Genomic DNA, 16,725 nt, shown 5'->3' on the forward strand with positions numbered 1-16,725 from the left:
ACTGTCAGTGCCATCAAGACACTTGCAGTCCACTACAGGTTGGGTCGACAGGCACCAACACTTCCTGAGGGATGGATAACTGAAATTGAAGAAGCTGTGATAGAACTGTTTAGCCTCTGTCGAATATAATTACATGACTGAACTCCCTCTGCCCCATGCCTTTGGAGTTTGGGGCACAATTAAAACTACAGTAGTGTGAATTGTAGGCTTGCCACCCTGACTGAGATCGACAAGTTGTGTGACCTTGAACACGTCACTCAACCTTCCTCATCAGGTGATTGTGAGACTCTAATGAAGTTTGTAATTGTAATGGAGAGGCCTGTGAACATTTTCATTCTCCCATTTCCTCTGTTTGGGGACTTTCTAATTACCAGTCTCTATCTAAACTAGACTCATTTTCTGGACTTGGGATAGAGAAGGCAGGTGCTGTTGAATTTGAAGGGAGTGAGCTATGAGCTGGGTAGAGCCAGCATGGTGCTGGCCAGTTAATTCTTATTCAAATCACATTTGTAAAGACCCATTGTATGTCCCTGGCTTTTTGCATACATAATTTCATTTAATCCTTCTATTAACAGCCCTTCACAGGTATTTTTTTTTTTTTTTTTTTTACCATCCTCACTATTTTACAGATGAAAGAATTGAGGCTCTAAAATAGTAAAGTGTCTCAAACTTAAGTGTGCATGAGAATTTGAGATGTTCATTAAATGCAGATCTCTAGACCAGGGGTTGGGAACCTATGGCTCGTGAGCCAGATGTGGATCTTTTGATGGCTGCATCTGGCTCGCAGACAAATCTTTAATAAAAAATAACATTAAAAATATAAAACATTCTCATGTATTACAATCCATTTCCTACCGCTCATGTTCATGGTTGCGGGTGGCTGGAGCCAATCACATCTGTCCTCCGGGACAACACCAAGTTTTTATTGGATAATGCCTAACGTACATGGGTTGTTGTATCGCTCTCATGGAATTACATTTTAAAATATGTGGTGTTTATGGCTCTGTCAGCCAAAAAGTTTCCCAACCCCTGCCCTAGACCATACCCTTAGATAATCTCATTCAACAGGTGTGCAGTGAGATATAGAATCTAAAATATCCTGATACCAGTAGTCTACAGGCCACATTTTGATAGATACTGATTAAGATAGTGACTTGCTCAAAGGCTCAGAGCCAGGAAAGGGATATAGGTGTGTATCCAAGATTATTGCTTCCTAGAACTGGATAGAGCCTTGATTTCTGCTTTGGAAATTGAGATAGCAATTCCTTCCCACCAGTCGCTCTCTCTCCTCCCTTCCACCTTCCCTCCAGGCCCATTGTGAGGATAAAATGAGATAATGTAAGAGAAAGCGCTTTTAAGAATGTAGAGCTCGGCCTGACCTGTGGTGGCGCAGTGGATAAAGCATCGACCTGGAAATGCTGAGGTCGCCGGTTCAAAACCCTGGGCTTGCCTGGTCAAGGCACATATGGGAGTTGATGCTTCCAGCTCCTCCCCCCTTCTCTCTCTCTGTCTCTCCTCTCTCTCTCTCCCCCTGTCTCTCCCTCTCCTCTCTAAAATGAATAATAATAATAAAAAAAAAAAAAAAAAAGAATGTAGAGCTCACAGCATTGTTAGCAATTATGCAAATACATGCAAATACGAATCAATGGGCTTGACTGTCTACTTTGGGAACCTGTGCTGGGATGTGTGTTTCAAGATGTGGCTTGAGGGAAAAACTTTGGCTTAGGGCATTGACCCCAAAGGGCAGTGTTTGGTTGTAAAAAGGGCTGACAAAGTGGAAGATCAGGGCTAGGATGAAAATCTGAGGGGAGAAGGGAAAAAAGGCCTTTCTTCCTGGATTGTGTGTCCCCAGATTCGAGGGCCCCTGGCTACAAGGACTGACTAAAAGGAAGCCTGGTTTGAGCCTGGGCCCCAAAGGCAGAGGGAACCTCTTTGTTCTATGGTGGCTACAGGCAGCACTCTGGGAGACCCTAGCTCAGGTCCCCTGTAAAGCCAGAAGCCAGGGCCAGGGCGACTATCACAGCAGCCTTCTGGCCTATGCAGGTTCGCATTGGATTCGGACAGTCGGTAAAGAAACAACGGAGCCACAAACTGGTGGGCCATAGTCTTTAATTCTAGCTTGCACCCAGCGGGCAAGTAAAAATACACACTGGGCTCCAAAACCCACTCACATTCAGTGCTCACAAAGCTACTGACTTATCCGAGTTTCTTAGAATCAAAGGTTTCTAGCTCACCAGACTTATTCTCCTCAGTTCCCCATCTCCTTCCTTATCCCAGATACAAACACTACACAAACTGGCATCTCACTCAGCACTCCACCATCTTGGCTGCTTCTCCTGGCCACATGGCCTCTTTCTGCTCTCTGCTCTGCTCTGCTCCTGCTCTCTCATGCTAATCATCCCAGGAACCAAGAGCAAGCTCCCGTTCTGCCCCCATTTTGTAGTGTAGATTCAAAACCTTTAATCCAATATACAAAATAGGGAAGTCTCTAATACAAAGTCACTTCTGAGGCATGATTGGATTGTACCGCCCCACATCAAAAAGGGTGGGAAAGGCTTAATCCCAAAACCAAGCCTCAGGTTACAAGGATTCTCAACACACATTAATATCACCTGGGTGATATTAATGTGTGTTGGGGTGGGCTAAAGGCAGGCAGAATCCTTGTAGCCTGGGGCTTGGTTTTGGGATTAAGCCTTTCCCACCCTTTTTGATGTGGGGTGGTACAATCCAATCATGCCTCAGAGAAGTGACTTTGTATTAGAGACTTCCCTATTTTGTATATTGGATTAAAGGTTTTGAATCTACACTATAAAATGGGGATGGAGCGGGAGCTTGCGCTCTTGATTCCTGAGGTTAGCATGAGAGAGCAGAGAGAGTAGAGCCAGCAGCAGAAGGAGACCACGTGGAGGAGGCCAGGAAAAGCAGCCAAGATGGCGGAGTGCTAAGTGAGATGCCAGTTTGTACAGTTTGTATCTGGGATAAGGAAGGAGATGGGGAACTGAGGAGAATAAGGCTGGTGAGCTAGAAACCTTTGATTCTAGGAAACTCGGATAAGTCAGTGGCTTTGTGAGCACTGAATGTGATTGGGTTTTGGAGTCCAGTGTGTGTTTTTACTTGCCCGCCGGGTGCAAGCTAGGATTAAAGACTATGGCCCACCAGTTTGTGGCTCCGTTGTTTCTTTACCGACTGTCCGAATCCAATGCGAACCTGCATAGGCCAGGCTGCTGTGATAGTGGTCCTGGCCCTGGATACTGGCTTTACATCTGCCCAACATCCCCCTTTCTCGCTCATTGCCTGGAAAGCTTTTTCTGTTGTCTAGCCTCTCTATTCCCCCTACCTGTGGAAGCCCCAGCTGGGTCTGAGCTTTACTGAACCCAGTGTCTGTGCACATGGAGCTTGTGCGGCAGGAAGGCTGGAAGTCATACTTGAAGACAGCACACCAAGGAGGCTGCAGTATGGCCCTTTCATTTCCCCTTTTCCTCTGCTCCATGTGCATTCAGACATGTGGGTTTCTGAGGTGAGGGTTGGCCTATGATGCTTCTGGGGGCTGGGTATTTGGGGCACCCCTATTCTAAAGTTGCTGAAACCCGAGGGTTCTAAAGCTTCTGTTCAGGAATGCCACAGTCCTGTCCTGTCCTGTCCAGTCCCCCCCACCACCCCTCCCATCCCTGGGAATTGATGCTAATTTCAGCCTCTGGTCCCTGACTCATTCTCTTCTCCTCCCTGACTCAGAAGATGACCTTGGGTTTCTGAAGCCCCTTTCGGTGCAGAATTGTGATGGCCACCATTTCACTTCCACCTAGGTGGGGTGGGACAGGGCTGGAGGAAGGGGTGACAGGGGAATGTTTTGTCACTTTCTTTAAAATCACCATCTAAAGTTAGAAAGCATTGTTTGCTTTGTGGATGCCTGAGCTAGATTCAACAGGCTTCTAAGAGGCCTACCAGTTAATCACTTACCCCCAGAATTCATGGGTGCAAACACTGGGGGATTGTCTCTTCAGGCAACACATTCAGTAGGTGAGACCCCTGGACCCACCACCTACCCCTTTGGCTCTGGGGGAGGCTGCTGCAGGGCTAAGGTAGGGGATGGGTACAGTCACCTTTTGCCAGAGGTTCTCTCTGGTACTGGGCAAGCAAGGGTTAATCCTGCTTTGTCCTGGTTGAAGGATTCTGGATCATAATCCATTAGCTCTGCCTGGATTGAGGGAGGCCAGGCGAAAACATTCAGATTGCTTTTTGTTCTGTGTCTTTGCTGTCCCTGCCAGGGACAGAGGCACTGTGAACATGTACCTCTCTCCCCATCAGGACCAGGAAACATACCTACCGAGAGAATCGTTGGCACTCTTTTGATTGCTGTTGATCCCAAAGCCCTCTCTCCTGGGGGAAATAAGCAGTTTCAGCTCTTGGTTATTCAGACTATGAAAGGGATCATCCCAAAAACATCACCCCAGGGGTTTGTACCTGCCTAATTCTGCCGAGCCCTGGGCAGTCTCAACAAGAATATTCAGGAAACACTGACAAAAGGGAGTGTTAAAAGGTCAGAGGTGGCTGGGGGCAGCGGTGTCAGGAAAAGCCTGTGACTAAACTGGGGAAGGGGTGGAGGGTAGATAAGTTTAATACAGGCTGTGGCAGTAGCCCGAGATAAAAAGCCTTAGCTGCTATTAGTCTCACTGCTAGAATGATTAATGATTTATGGAAGCCTAGAGCTGTTTCTATATGAAATAACTTATGAGAAGGTATCCTGGTCATCCTGACAAGGTAGCAGTGCCTAAGCAAGGTGTCTGTGTCCCCACCCCACCCCTTCCCAGGCTGCGCTACATGGTGAAGCAGCTGGAGAATGGGGAGGTCAACATTGAGGAGCTGAAGAAAAGCCTGGAGTACACCGCCTCCCTGCTGGAGGCCGTCTACATAGATGAGACCCGGTGAGCACGGTGACCTGGGGAAGCTGAGCTGCAGGGAGAGACCTACCCTCAGAGGGGGAAGATACCAGTCAGCACAGTGACCCGGGAACTGGGAGTCAGACAGAAAGCGGGAGATGGAGACATGGGATGGGGCCAGAGCAGGAAGGGGGAGTGGCATGGGCAGAGAGGAAGAGCCTCAGGTAGAAATATCGGCAGAGATGAAGAGGCAGAGGGGCACGGAGTTGTAGAGACAGAGGCAAGCACAGGTGTCATGAAGGAGAAAAGACTATTGCCTTAAAGCTCATCGAGTCCTGGTCTTCCTCCCGGTGTGGAATCCTTCCAGATCTGCACTGCCCGGTGTGGGAGCCGCTGGTCCTATGTGATTAGGGGGCTTGAAATGTGGCAGCTGTGAATTGCGATATGTATGTATTTGTAAAATACATGCTCGATTTTCAAGACTTAGAAAAAAGATTGTAAAATATCTCATTAATTTTAATGTATTTTATAGTGGTTCCACGTCGAAATGATATTTTGGGTATATTAGTTTTAAAAAAACATCATTAAAATGAATTTCTTCTGTTTCTTTTTACCTTTTTAATGTGGCTATTAGAAAAATTTTAAGTTACTTAAATGTGGCTGCATTTTATTTCTGGTAGACAGTGATGCTGCTGGTATATAGCATCCCTGACAAAAGGCATGCCAGCGTCTGCTTGAACACTTTCAGAGGTGGGATGCTCACTGCCTTACACGGTGACCTGTTTCATGACTGGAGACATCAGATAGAGAAACAGAAATAAAAAGACGTAGTGAAAGAAAGGCAAGGGAAGGTCAGAGAAGGGAGAGAGTTACTGAGGTGTGGGGTGTGGCTGGGCTCAGGGTGTGTATGTTGTGGAAGCATTTCCTGTCTTTCCCCTGTGACACCCCTTCTGGGGCCTCAGGCAAATCTTGGACACAGAGGATGAACTTCAGGAGCTCAGGTCAGATGCTGTGCCTTCGGAAGTGCGGGACTGGCTGGCCTCCACCTTCACCCAGCAGGCCCGTGCCAAAGGCCGCCGAGCAGAGGAGAAGCCCAAGTTCCGCAGCATCGTGCATGCTGTGCAGGCCGGGATCTTTGTGGAACGGTGAGGCGCCCCCCCTCCCGCTGGCCCCTGTCTAGCCCTGTCCCTTTTTCCCAGCCACCCTGACCGTCCAGGCCCTAACAGTGTATCGGCCCCACATGTCCACCTGATCAGACCCCATTCCGCTGACCTTTGCACCTGGCCTTCTTTTCATTATCTTTCCTTAGGATGTTCCGGAGAACGTACACCTCTGTGGGCCCCACCTATTCCACTGTGGTCCTCAACTGTCTCAAGGTGATGCCTGGGTTTACAGGGAAAGAGGAAAAGATTGGGGTGGGAGGGAGCTGGAAATAGTCTTTGGGACTTTCAGGCTCTGTTTATGGGGTGGATTTTTGACATTCCTTTTAACCCGTTTTCTCATGTTCCTCAAAACAATTTTTGCTCACTCTAGAGGCAAACTCTGGCCTTTTTGTCAGTCCAATACTGAGTGAAATCTTAGAAGAAAGAAGCCTACTTCTCCAACTCTTTGTTTACCTGCTTCCCAAGACTTTGTAATCATTGGGAAGTCCTCCTTGAAGACTAACTGCAAACCTCGCTGCTGCTGGGATGCTTGCCTTGGGAGTCTCCCTGCCTAGTCTGTTGTTTCTTCACAGAACCTGGACCTCTGGTGCTTTGACGTCTTTTCCTTGAACCGGGCAGCAGATGACCACGCTCTGAGGACCATTGTTTTTGAGTTGCTGACTCGGCATAACCTCATCAGCCGCTTTAAGGTTGGGCAGCATCCTATCCCTGCTTCTGGGCATGACAATCCACTCCCTTTGGTCCTGTTCTGGAAGATCCTAAACAAGTAGATTCCACAGGCTGTGTCACTTAGTCTTACATCAGGGGAGTCTCTGCATGCCCACCCCAGTCTAGCTTTCCTTTCACTTGCTGCAGCCCCAGCCTCTGATCTTATTTTGCTTCCTAGGCTAAGGTTCTAGGTCTGCAGCTCTCTAGCCTAGGATTCTGTTCTCTCCCCATTTGCATTTCCTCCTAACTTGACCTCTCCAGGCTGGCTCGATGTTCACCTCCCCGTTTTAGCTGCCCTGCCTCCTGCCTGTGGACACCAGAGGCCTAGGGTCCAGATTCTATCAGCCCTTTGGAACTAGAGTCTCTTTATGTGTTTGGGGGGTAGGGAGGAAATAAAATTGGCCATTTCTCCCCCACCCACCCAGCACTATTTTCTGTCCAAGGAATCTTACAGAGAGGATCAGCTTTTGGAGGGGCTGGGTTGGACTATACTAGGGGAGGGAGGAGATGTGAACTCCATTTGCTCTTCAGCTTGGCTGGCCAGGAGGAATATAGGATTAATGTCATCTCCAGATCCAGGAGGGAATATCTTTTGGGAATAGAGGCTGGAAAAAACCATTTCCATGTGGAAAACCACAGCTGGAAGTAGAGGGGGTTTGAAAAGTCACAGTGGAGACGTAGGCGGGGGTGGGCAGTAGATGTAGAGTGGAAGAAACTGTTCTTAGGGGTCCATGGCAGAGGAGGGGTTCAATGCAGTCCAGTTGGAAGAGCCCCTCCCCAGAGAGCTTTGGAAGGTCACTCCACTATCCTCTGCCTCCATTTCACTGTAACAGACCCCTGGCGCATGTAAGCCTTTCCTCGGCCCTGACTCCCCTTCCAGTAATTCCCGGGAGGGGTTCCACATCTCTCCTGAGATGCTCAGGTGAAATTTTCTTCCCAAGGGCCGTTCTGCAGTTTCACTTTCTTCCCTTCGATCCTGCCCAGAGAACAGCGGGTCCTCTTTTTTCCTGAGACTTTTCCCAGGTCATTTCTCCAAACTGGTTCTCAGACACACTCCAGGCACCAGCTTCTCCTAAACCCTGCTTTTCTAACTGGGAGGACTGCTTTTGGGGGGTTCCTAAGAGCAATTACATCAGTTTAAGATTGGCTCAGCCCCAGCCTGCTTTGCTCCAAGACAGAGGGAGAGAGGTGCTTACTGCTTCAGCTCACTCATGGTCGAGCCCCAGTGGAGCTCTCCTTCTCAAACTCCCCCTTCACTTCCTGGTCACCCAGCCCTTCCCCTGCTCCCCCCTTCCCTTCCTCTCCCTTCCCTCCAGGGATGCCATGGCAACGCAAAAGCAAGGGCAGTTGGCATGGAAACAGTCCTTTAAAATTTCCTGAATTTGGGGCACAGCCCTGGGGGGGGGATGTTAGGGTCTGACTGACGAGTGGCATACCTTCCATACCTTCTGTGTCTCATCACTGTGGTTTATCTCTACAGAAGCTTCCCCAGGTCCTGAACCTTGCTCTCCAACCAGCCTCAGGAAATCCAGGGACAGGTGCAGACACCAGCCCTGCCTTCTAGGAGCCTTGAGCTTTTGAAGGAGGCAGACATACCCCATACCCCAAGGGTATATGCAGGACAGAAACAAAATTGAGTAGCCGGACAGAACTCTGGCTTCTGGTGCTTGTGTGTATGTGTGTGTGGCGGGGAAGGTAGGGGAGGATTTTCAGAGGAGGGGATGATTCACATCCGACTGGAAGGGTCCTCTCTACATCATCTTATCCTTTTCCCTGCTTCTGAGACCTTCTCCATGGTATTGGATTCTGTTGAGGTGGGGTGGATGGAAGAAGATAGGAGGGAAACTATCTTTATTTTTCTTAAAAGTCTCCTGGGAAATACTAATAATTATAGCTACTCTTTAGAGAGTACTTACTAAGTGTCTTGTACTTATCTCATTAAATTCAAGGTAGGAGGTAGTATCTTCATTTTGCAATTAAGTATCTGAGTCATAGGGAGACATGTGACTTGCCCAAGGTCACACAGCCAGCAGGTGGTAGAGTGAGGATGTGAGCCTAGGTCCACCTGACTGCTGAGCCAGTGCTCTTTTCCTATGCCACGCTGCCTTCCAAAGAAAGACGGTGTTGCTGATCTCAGGCCTGGGCCTCCTGCCATTGTCACAGATCCTCCATGTTTCTCTACTTCCTCCCTCCCACTGCAGATTCCCACTGTGTTTCTGATGACTTTCCTGGATGCTTTGGAGACAGGCTATGGGAAGTACAAGAACCCTTACCACAACCAGATCCACGCAGCTGACGTTACCCAGACAGTCCACTGCTTCTTGCTTCGCACGGGGATGGTGGTAGGTGCCCTGAAGATTGCTCTTCTGTGATTCATGGTTTCCTGGTTGCATAACCGGGGCATCTAGATTATACTCCCATATCCCTCCTTCTTTCTTTGGTTCCTCTCCTTTGGCCTCCCACAGTCTGCAGAGTCCAGTTGGACTTTAGAGGATTCTTGGTGGACCATAATTACATGGCATGTGTGTGGGATGCAGGTTGGGATGCAGGAGGGTCTTTGTCCATCCCAGGAGCTAAGGACCCTGGCTACATTCACCCAAGAGCTGGCTTTGAAGAACAGAAGAGGTGGCCTGAGTGATCTAGCCTGTCTGTGGAGGTGGCCGGCAGGGGGTTGGCCCCCTCTCATCCTCTGTCTCCTTCTCCCAGCACTGCCTGTCAGAGATCGAGGTCTTAGCCATCATCTTTGCTGCAGCCATCCATGACTATGAGCACACGGGCACTACCAACAGCTTCCACATCCAGACCAAGTGAGGGGTGGGATGTGGCAGGGCAAGAGGGGCCCAGTGGAGGCGGGACGGGTGCCAGAATTTCTACTTCCAGGGGTCTGGACATGATGAGCATGGTCCTTGCAGGTCGGAATGTGCCATACTGTACAATGATCGCTCGGTGCTGGAGAATCACCACATCAGCTCGGTTTTCCGAATGATGCAGGATGACGAGATGAATATTTTGATCAACCTCACCAAGGATGAGTTTGTGTGAGCAGAAGCCAGGAGTGGGCCACTCTAAGAGACCCCCCCTCACCCCCACCCTCTCTACTTCCTGGACTGCCTGCCAACAGCACTGTGGGGTTGATCACTTTTTTGTTCCTGTCCATTCAGAGAGCTGCGGGCCTTGGTCATTGAGATGGTGTTGGCCACAGACATGTCCTGCCATTTCCAGCAAGTGAAATCCATGAAGACAGCCTTGCAGCAGCTGGAGAGGTGGTGTCTGTGGGCTGTGGCTGGGGCTAGGCCAGAGGCAGGAGTGTGTGAACTGGGGGCCATACACATGGGTAATTGGTGTGCCAAGTTTTTACCTGGATATAGAAGCTCTCCTGGCTCCACATAGCTGAGTGTATCTCTGTGTGTGTGTGTGTGTGTGTGTGTGACATGTGTGTGGCATGGCCCTGGGTTGATATGCAGTACCGGCAGCTGGTCTACTGGAGAGCACTTTGGACTGGAAGTCTGAGCTGGGTGTTTTCATCTCAGCCTCAGGACAGGGTCACTCTGGAATGTGGCAGCATCATTCACCCACTCTGGACCTGCTCCCTTATCTGTGAAACATGGGAATAATATGCCTCCTTCCTCTGCAGCTTGCCACCAGTTCCTACTCTAAGAAGGTTATTAAGATAGTCATGTGAGGTTAAAAACAAAAACATAGAACAAATGCCATAATTACATCTGATGTTGCTTAAAAGTAGGCGTATCTAGCCTAACTAGGCCATGGCGCAATGGATAGAGCATGGCCTGAGCTGCTGAGGACCCAGGTTTGAAACCCCAAGATTGCTGGCTTGAGCATAGGCTCATCTAGTTTGAGTGTAGGCTCACCAGCTTGAATGTGGGGTTGCCAGCTTGAGCATGGGATCATAGACATGACCTCATGGTTGCTGGCTTGAGCCCCAAGGTCACTGGCTTGAAGCCCAAGGTCACTGGCTTGAAGCCCAAGGTCATTGGCTGAAGTCCAAGATCACTGGCTTGAGCAAGAGGTCACAGGTTCAGCTGGAGCCACCCCCTTGTCAAGGCACATATGAGAAAGCAATCGATGAACAACTAAGGTGCCGCAACAAAAGAACTGATGCTTCTCATCTCTCTCCCTTCCTGTCTGTCCCTGTCTGTCTCTCTCTCTTTTTCTATCTCTCTCTAAAAAAAAAAAAAAGAAAAAGAAAAAAAAAGTGGGAGTATCTAAATGTGTGGGAGTATTGCCTGACTTGTGGTGGCACAGTGGGTAAAATGTCAACCTGGAGCGCTGAGTTTGCCAGTTCGAAACCCCCGGCTTGCCTGGTCAAGGCACATACAAGAAACAAGTATGGTCCTGGCCAGTTGGCTCAGTGGTAGAGCGTCGGCCTGGCATGCGGAGGTCCCGGGTTCGATTCCCGGCCAGGGCACACAGGAGAAGCGCCCATCTGCTTCTCCACCCCTCCCCCTCTCCTTCCTCTCTGTCTCTCTCTTCCCCTCCCGCAGCCGAGGCTCCATGGTCCGGTGCATGCGGGAGTCTGTCTGACTGTCTCTCCCCTCTCCCCGTTTCCAGCTTCAGAAAAATGCAAAGGAAAAAAACCCCAAAAAACAAGTATGCTTCCTGCTTATCCTCCCAGCCTTTCTCTCTCTTCTCTCTCTAAAATCAATAAATAAAATCTTTAATAAAAAGAAGAAATTCAATGTGTGGGAGTATCAAATTTGTGGGAGTAAGAGAAAACGGACCGCTTTTGCCTCTAAAGTGTGTAAACGTGTCTGTGTGTGAGGAGCGTGCAGTGTCAGAGTGTATCATCACTGGGAAATAATAATTATAGATCACATCTACTGAGCACTTATTGTGTACCAGACACTCTTCTAAATCCCTTTATGTTTTATGTCATTTAATTCTCAGAACAATTGCATGTGGCAGATTCTGTTATTTCCATTTAGGATCGAGAAAAATGAAATGTGGCAAATTTAAGTAACTTGCTCTGTGTCACACAGCTAATGTGTGATAGGTATAGGGGGAACTGAACCCAGACCCCTGGTTCTAAGAGCTTGGACTGCTTGCGGCTGTGTGTGTGTGTGTGTGTGTGTGTGGCCTCAGACAGTATTTGAAGTTACCTGAGAGGATCTGAGGAGGGCATGTGAAAGGCAATCAGGAATGGTTCAGGTTTCTTCTTCCTGAAAGATCAGTCTCCCTTCTCTTGTCATTTGCCTTGACCAGGATTGACAAACCCAAGGCCCTGTCTCTGCTGCTCCATGCTGCGGACATCAGCCACCCAACCAAGCAGTGGTCGGTTCACAGCCGCTGGACCAAGGCTCTCATGGAGGAATTCTTCCGCCAGGTAGGGTGGCCTCTTTGCCCACCCCCTGCCCTTGGGTCTTCTCTTCTCTCGGATCTCCAAGTTTTCCATATTCTTACTCCGGGTCTTCATTCAGCTACCTGCAGCTTTTGACCTGACCTCACACCCACGGGCTAAAATGTCATCATTCTAAAAGCTGACTACAAGCACATCCACTCACTTCTAGGTCATGGGCACAGAAACTCCTTTTCTCCCATAACAACCCCCCCCCCCCCCCAGCTTCCCCCTGGATCTGGTAGTCTGAGGTGTCCTCCCAGCTTTCCCACCCATCTTCTCCCCCAGGGTGACAAGGAGGCAGAGCTGGGCCTGCCCTTTTCTCCGCTGTGTGACCGCACGTCCACTCTGGTGGCACAGTCCCAGATTGGTGAGTCTCCTTTCTCACGGGGAGGAGAGGATTGGGAAGGGGAAAGAGTGCTGTCTGGACCCGGGCCAGCACTGCCCCAAGTCCCCGAACCTCAAAACCATTCTTTCTGTCAATGCGGCCTACTGTCTTAGAGCATGGGGTCCCCAGGGGTGGAAGACTAGAGGGGTGCGATGGTGGGGAGGGGTTCTCTGGGGTCACAAAGACATCCCTAAGGCTGCCCCCCTTGGGAACTTGTCAGGTAAAGGTTACTCTGTTTCCCATGCTGACCAGGGTCACAGCCATGTCAGCCATGTCCTCTACCCAACCCTCCAGGTAGGATACCTTCATGATGTTACTCTCTTCACTGCAGGTTTCATTGACTTCATTGTGGAGCCCACCTTCTCTGTGCTGACTGATGTGGCTGAGAAGAGTGTGCAGCCCCTGGTGGACGAGGACGCCAAGTCTAAAAACCAGCCTAGGTGAGGATGACTGGTGTAGCCGGTCTCCCAGTCTGGGCAAAGGAAGAGGGCTGACTCGCGGGGAGGAGGCACAGCCATGGTGGGGGTGGTGGAGAAGCAGGCTACTCCAAACACGGGAACCCCTCTGCTGTGTGTCATGTGCGGGGTGGGAGGATGGGACTGTGGGACCAGAAGCATGTGACCTGCACCTGTCTTCCCCTCCACCATATTTTTGTCTCTTCCATCAGCTCTGTCTTTATTGCCTTTCTTCTAATCTTGTTTTTATTTTTCTTCTTGTAAGAGGGAAGGTATGGAGAAGGAGGTGTGAAATCTGAGAGGAGAGGGACAGGGACTTGGAGGGCATCTAGCAGAGGGAAAAGAGAAGGAAGAGGCTCCCTAAGCCTCCTCTTGGTCTTCCACCCCCTCCACTCTGGGAGCTGTGAAGGCAGTTTTGGAGTAGGCTGGGTTTTACCTCTGGAGGTGTGTGTGTGTGTGTGTGTGTGTGTGTGTGTGTGTGTGTGTGTGTGTGTGTAGGGCTTCTTCCAGCTTCCAATGGCGCCAGCCTTCTCTGGATGTGGAAGTAGCAGACCCTAACCCTGATGTGATCAGCTTCCGCTCTACCTGGACCAAATACATTCAAGAGAACAAGCAGAAATGGAAGGAACAGGCAGCGAGTGGTGGGTACTGTTGTGGGGGTGAAGCCTTGGGAGGCCAGTGGCTAGTGGAGTAGTAGCAGGTCCGTTTTCCTTAAGCCCCTGGTGCAGCCCTTTGACTCCTGGAGTTGGGAATGGAGCTGGTCAGACTAAAGTTAGAGCATAGGGAAGGCTGACTAGCTGATAGGCCTGGACTGTTCTAGAATGAGGACTGGAGAGAGGATAGGGACAGTCATATTTCATAACCCAAGGGCCCTGTGTATATTGTGAATAGTGCTCCTGTAGATCTGGGTCACTTGGTGGCCCTGGCTGGGAAATCTCTTCCTCTGTGTGGGAGTTGAGGATTGTGAGTTTCAGCAAGGCTGGGGAGGCTTTCCCCAGGGGGCAGGGCTGGATGCGGCTCACCTTGAAGGCAGGAGGATGCATGAGAACCCTTACTTTTCTTCACATACTCCTTGGGTTCTGGGGAAAACTACTTCTGGGTCTGGTCCCAGCTCCCTCACACCCCTCTGTAGGCATCACCAACCAGATGTCCATTGACGAGCTGTCCCCTTGTGAGGAGGAGGCCCCGCCCTCCCCTGCCAGAGGTGACCACAACCAGAATGGGAATCTGGACTAGGCTGGGGCTAACCCAGGTGAGTCTGTCATGGTGGGGCGGGGCGCAGGCAGAGCTGGGTGTCTAGCAGGCCATTCTGAAGAGTGATCTCCCGGGTTCAATGGATGTGAGGCTCTCCCTCCTTCCTTTCAGGCAGGAAAGTGGAGGAAGTGAGCACACAGAACTGAGTCAGGGCATGAGTGGGAAGCAGAGAAGTCTTTCCAGTTCTTCTGTCCGAGTCTCTGCAGTTGGGAAGCAGGTGGCTCTTCAGAGCAGAGTGGGGCCTGAGCCAGGCTGCAACAACCCTGTATAGCACCTTTGGGAGGATGCGGGACAGGAGCCAGCCAGGGCACAAGGTTCCGTGAGGTCAGCGGGCATGACTTTGATTGCAGCTCCTGCTCACACCTTGGCTGGACCCTTCTGCAGGGCGTTTTGGGCACAACTATAAGTGGGACTGAGTGGGGATCTAGGCAGGAGTTGGAGAAGGTATATCAGGCTGGAGAGAAAGGCAAAGGTCAGAGCACTGAGGCTTCTCCCTCGTTCCCTAGGTCCTCACTGAATCCAAAGTGTTTGATGTCATCAGCACCATCCATCGGGACTGGCTCCCCTACCTGTTCCGAGGGAGCGTGGGGGTCGAGGAACAGACAACACACACGAATTCCAAATGCCAGAGATTGTGGGGTTGGGGGAAGGGCCCCTCTCCACCCGACACCCACTGGGCTGTACTTTAATTTCCCAGCAGCAAGACTGGGGAACTTCAGGCTCTCAATGGTCACTGTGCCCACCCCCCTGCCTCTGGACTCCCCCATGGCCAGATGGCTCTCTGGGAAAGGGGAGCTTCCTGGAGGTTTCCCAGGGCCTTGGGGGGGGGGTGTGTCAGACATGCCAGCGCCTGGACCCTCCCCCTTCCTTTATGCCTCCAAGTTTCTAAGCAATACATGTTGGGGGTTCCCTCAGTCCCCCACCCCAGATCTTAGCTGAAAGATCTGGGTCCCCCTTTTCCTCCCCTGGGTAGGGCTGGAATAGGATAAAAAGCTGGGGGATTTCAGGGCCCTATGTGTGGGGAGGGGAGTGGGTTCCTTCAGGGCATGGCATCTTTCTAGGGCGTGGAATAGGGAGACAGCCTCTTTACCCCAAACCTGCACTGCTTCAGCACCATCCCCAGCTCAGCCCCTTGTAGCCTTTCCTCTCTCCCATTCTCTAATGGCAACTGCAGAAGATGACCAGGGGCCGAGAGATCTTTCCTGGGATCCTCAAGAGCGCGGGCCTGGTCTAGGCTCCTGGAACTTCTCATCTGCCCTGGCTGATGCCGGAGCCCTCTGCCTCCTTCCGTGCCCCTGGGGTGGGGAGGCCCCTACCGACCAATGTCTGTAAAGTGTTTTCAGTCTCCCCAGCAAAGCACCTTCAGGATGCATCTTATGAGAACAGGCAGGAGAGACCATCCGGGTCAGGGTATAGAGTACATGGTGGGGGTGAGGTATAATCCAGTAATACTGTGTTACCAACAGAGGATCTCTCCCCTCTCCCCCTCCAACACTGGCCCAGCTGCCAGCACCAAGAGGCCGCTCCTCTGAGACATGGGGAGTGGAGGGTGGAAGGCAGATAGGGAAGGGCTCAGGGATGCTGCTGTCACATCCTCTGAAGACAGCCCAGCAGGCCCCTGCCTCTTCCTGTCCGCAGGCTCCTCTCCCCTGCCTTGTCCCAGGAAAGGCCCAAGTCCAGGTGACTGCCCTTCTCCTTTCTTGTAAATACCAACCATACGTTTGTACAGTGGGCCCTGTTCATGTGAAGTCCATATCCATGGTCTCTTAGACCCTGCCACCTTGCCACCTGTCTCTCCTACCCAGCCCCAAGTGGGGCAGAGACGCATGTGACTCCCCCTTGGTCTCCCAGCACCCTGCTAAGTCAGAGATCAATAAAGAAAGGAGACCAGGCATGGCTGTGTTTGGTGTTCACTGGGTGGAAGCCTACCGTGTGTCTTCATGTACACTGTCTCTTTTAAGCTTGGTAAAATCCTGGTGTGGTCCGTGTTCTCCGTTATATATAGGGGGAGAGCTGAGGCCCAGAGAGGTGGGGTCTTGCATTGGGGCACACAGTAGGCAGTGCAGAAGTGGGACCTTAAACTGCTAAGGTTCTTTATTTCTCTCCATCATACGCTTCTTAAGTAAGGAGGGGCAATTCCTTCCTTCCTTCCTTCCTTCCTCCCTCCCTCCCTCCCTCCCTCCCTCCCTCCCTCCCTCCCTCCCTTCCTCCCTCCCTCCCTTCCTCCCTCCCTCCCTTCCCTTCCTTCCCTTCCTTCCCTTCCTCCCTTCCTCCCTCCCTTCCCTTCCCCTCCCTTCCTCCCTTCCTCCCTTCCCCCTTGGTGTGTAGCACAAGGAGGAGAGGTGACTTCCCCAGTTCCTAGCAAGGGCCTCTTAGTTAACAGTCACTGTATTCTCAGTACATCTTTACTAACAGGTGAAAAACTGGGGTAGTGGTGGTCTCACAAATGGGGGAAGGAACACATCCTGAAGTTTTGAAATCATTGAAGTTTCGAAGGCAGGCAAGGAGGCATCTGCACAACCCCCTT

The 16,725-nt window shown here is 50.8% G+C and overlaps 1 protein-coding gene across 3 annotated transcripts in view; it reads left to right on the top strand.

The window, feature by feature from the left end:
• Positions 1-16,092, top strand: part of PDE1B (phosphodiesterase 1B) — a 31,497-nt gene extending 15,405 nt beyond the window's left edge. For 2 of the 3 annotated variants that reach the window (XM_066369691.1, XM_066369692.1), the window contains exons 3-16: positions 4,809-4,922; positions 5,840-6,022; positions 6,187-6,253; positions 6,613-6,729; positions 8,950-9,090; positions 9,455-9,555; positions 9,661-9,786; positions 9,910-10,011; positions 11,969-12,089; positions 12,390-12,471; positions 12,821-12,929; positions 13,443-13,585; positions 14,077-14,196; positions 14,705-16,092. In XM_066369691.1, coding sequence (XP_066225788.1) covers positions 4,809-4,922; positions 5,840-6,022; positions 6,187-6,253; positions 6,613-6,729; positions 8,950-9,090; positions 9,455-9,555; positions 9,661-9,786; positions 9,910-10,011; positions 11,969-12,089; positions 12,390-12,471; positions 12,821-12,929; positions 13,443-13,585; positions 14,077-14,180 — 1,510 coding nt within the window. In that variant the 3' untranslated portion in view covers positions 14,181-14,196; positions 14,705-16,092. The remainder of the gene's footprint in view (positions 1-4,808; positions 4,923-5,839; positions 6,023-6,186; positions 6,254-6,612; positions 6,730-8,949; positions 9,091-9,454; positions 9,556-9,660; positions 9,787-9,909; positions 10,012-11,968; positions 12,090-12,389; positions 12,472-12,820; positions 12,930-13,442; positions 13,586-14,076; positions 14,197-14,704) is intronic. The other variant, XM_066369693.1, reaches the window with a different exon arrangement.
• The last annotated feature ends 633 nt before the right edge of the window (positions 16,093-16,725 follow it).

This window comes from Saccopteryx leptura, chromosome 2, assembly GCF_036850995.1.
Source record: "Saccopteryx leptura isolate mSacLep1 chromosome 2, mSacLep1_pri_phased_curated, whole genome shotgun sequence".
NCBI lineage: Eukaryota > Metazoa > Chordata > Mammalia > Chiroptera > Emballonuridae > Saccopteryx > Saccopteryx leptura.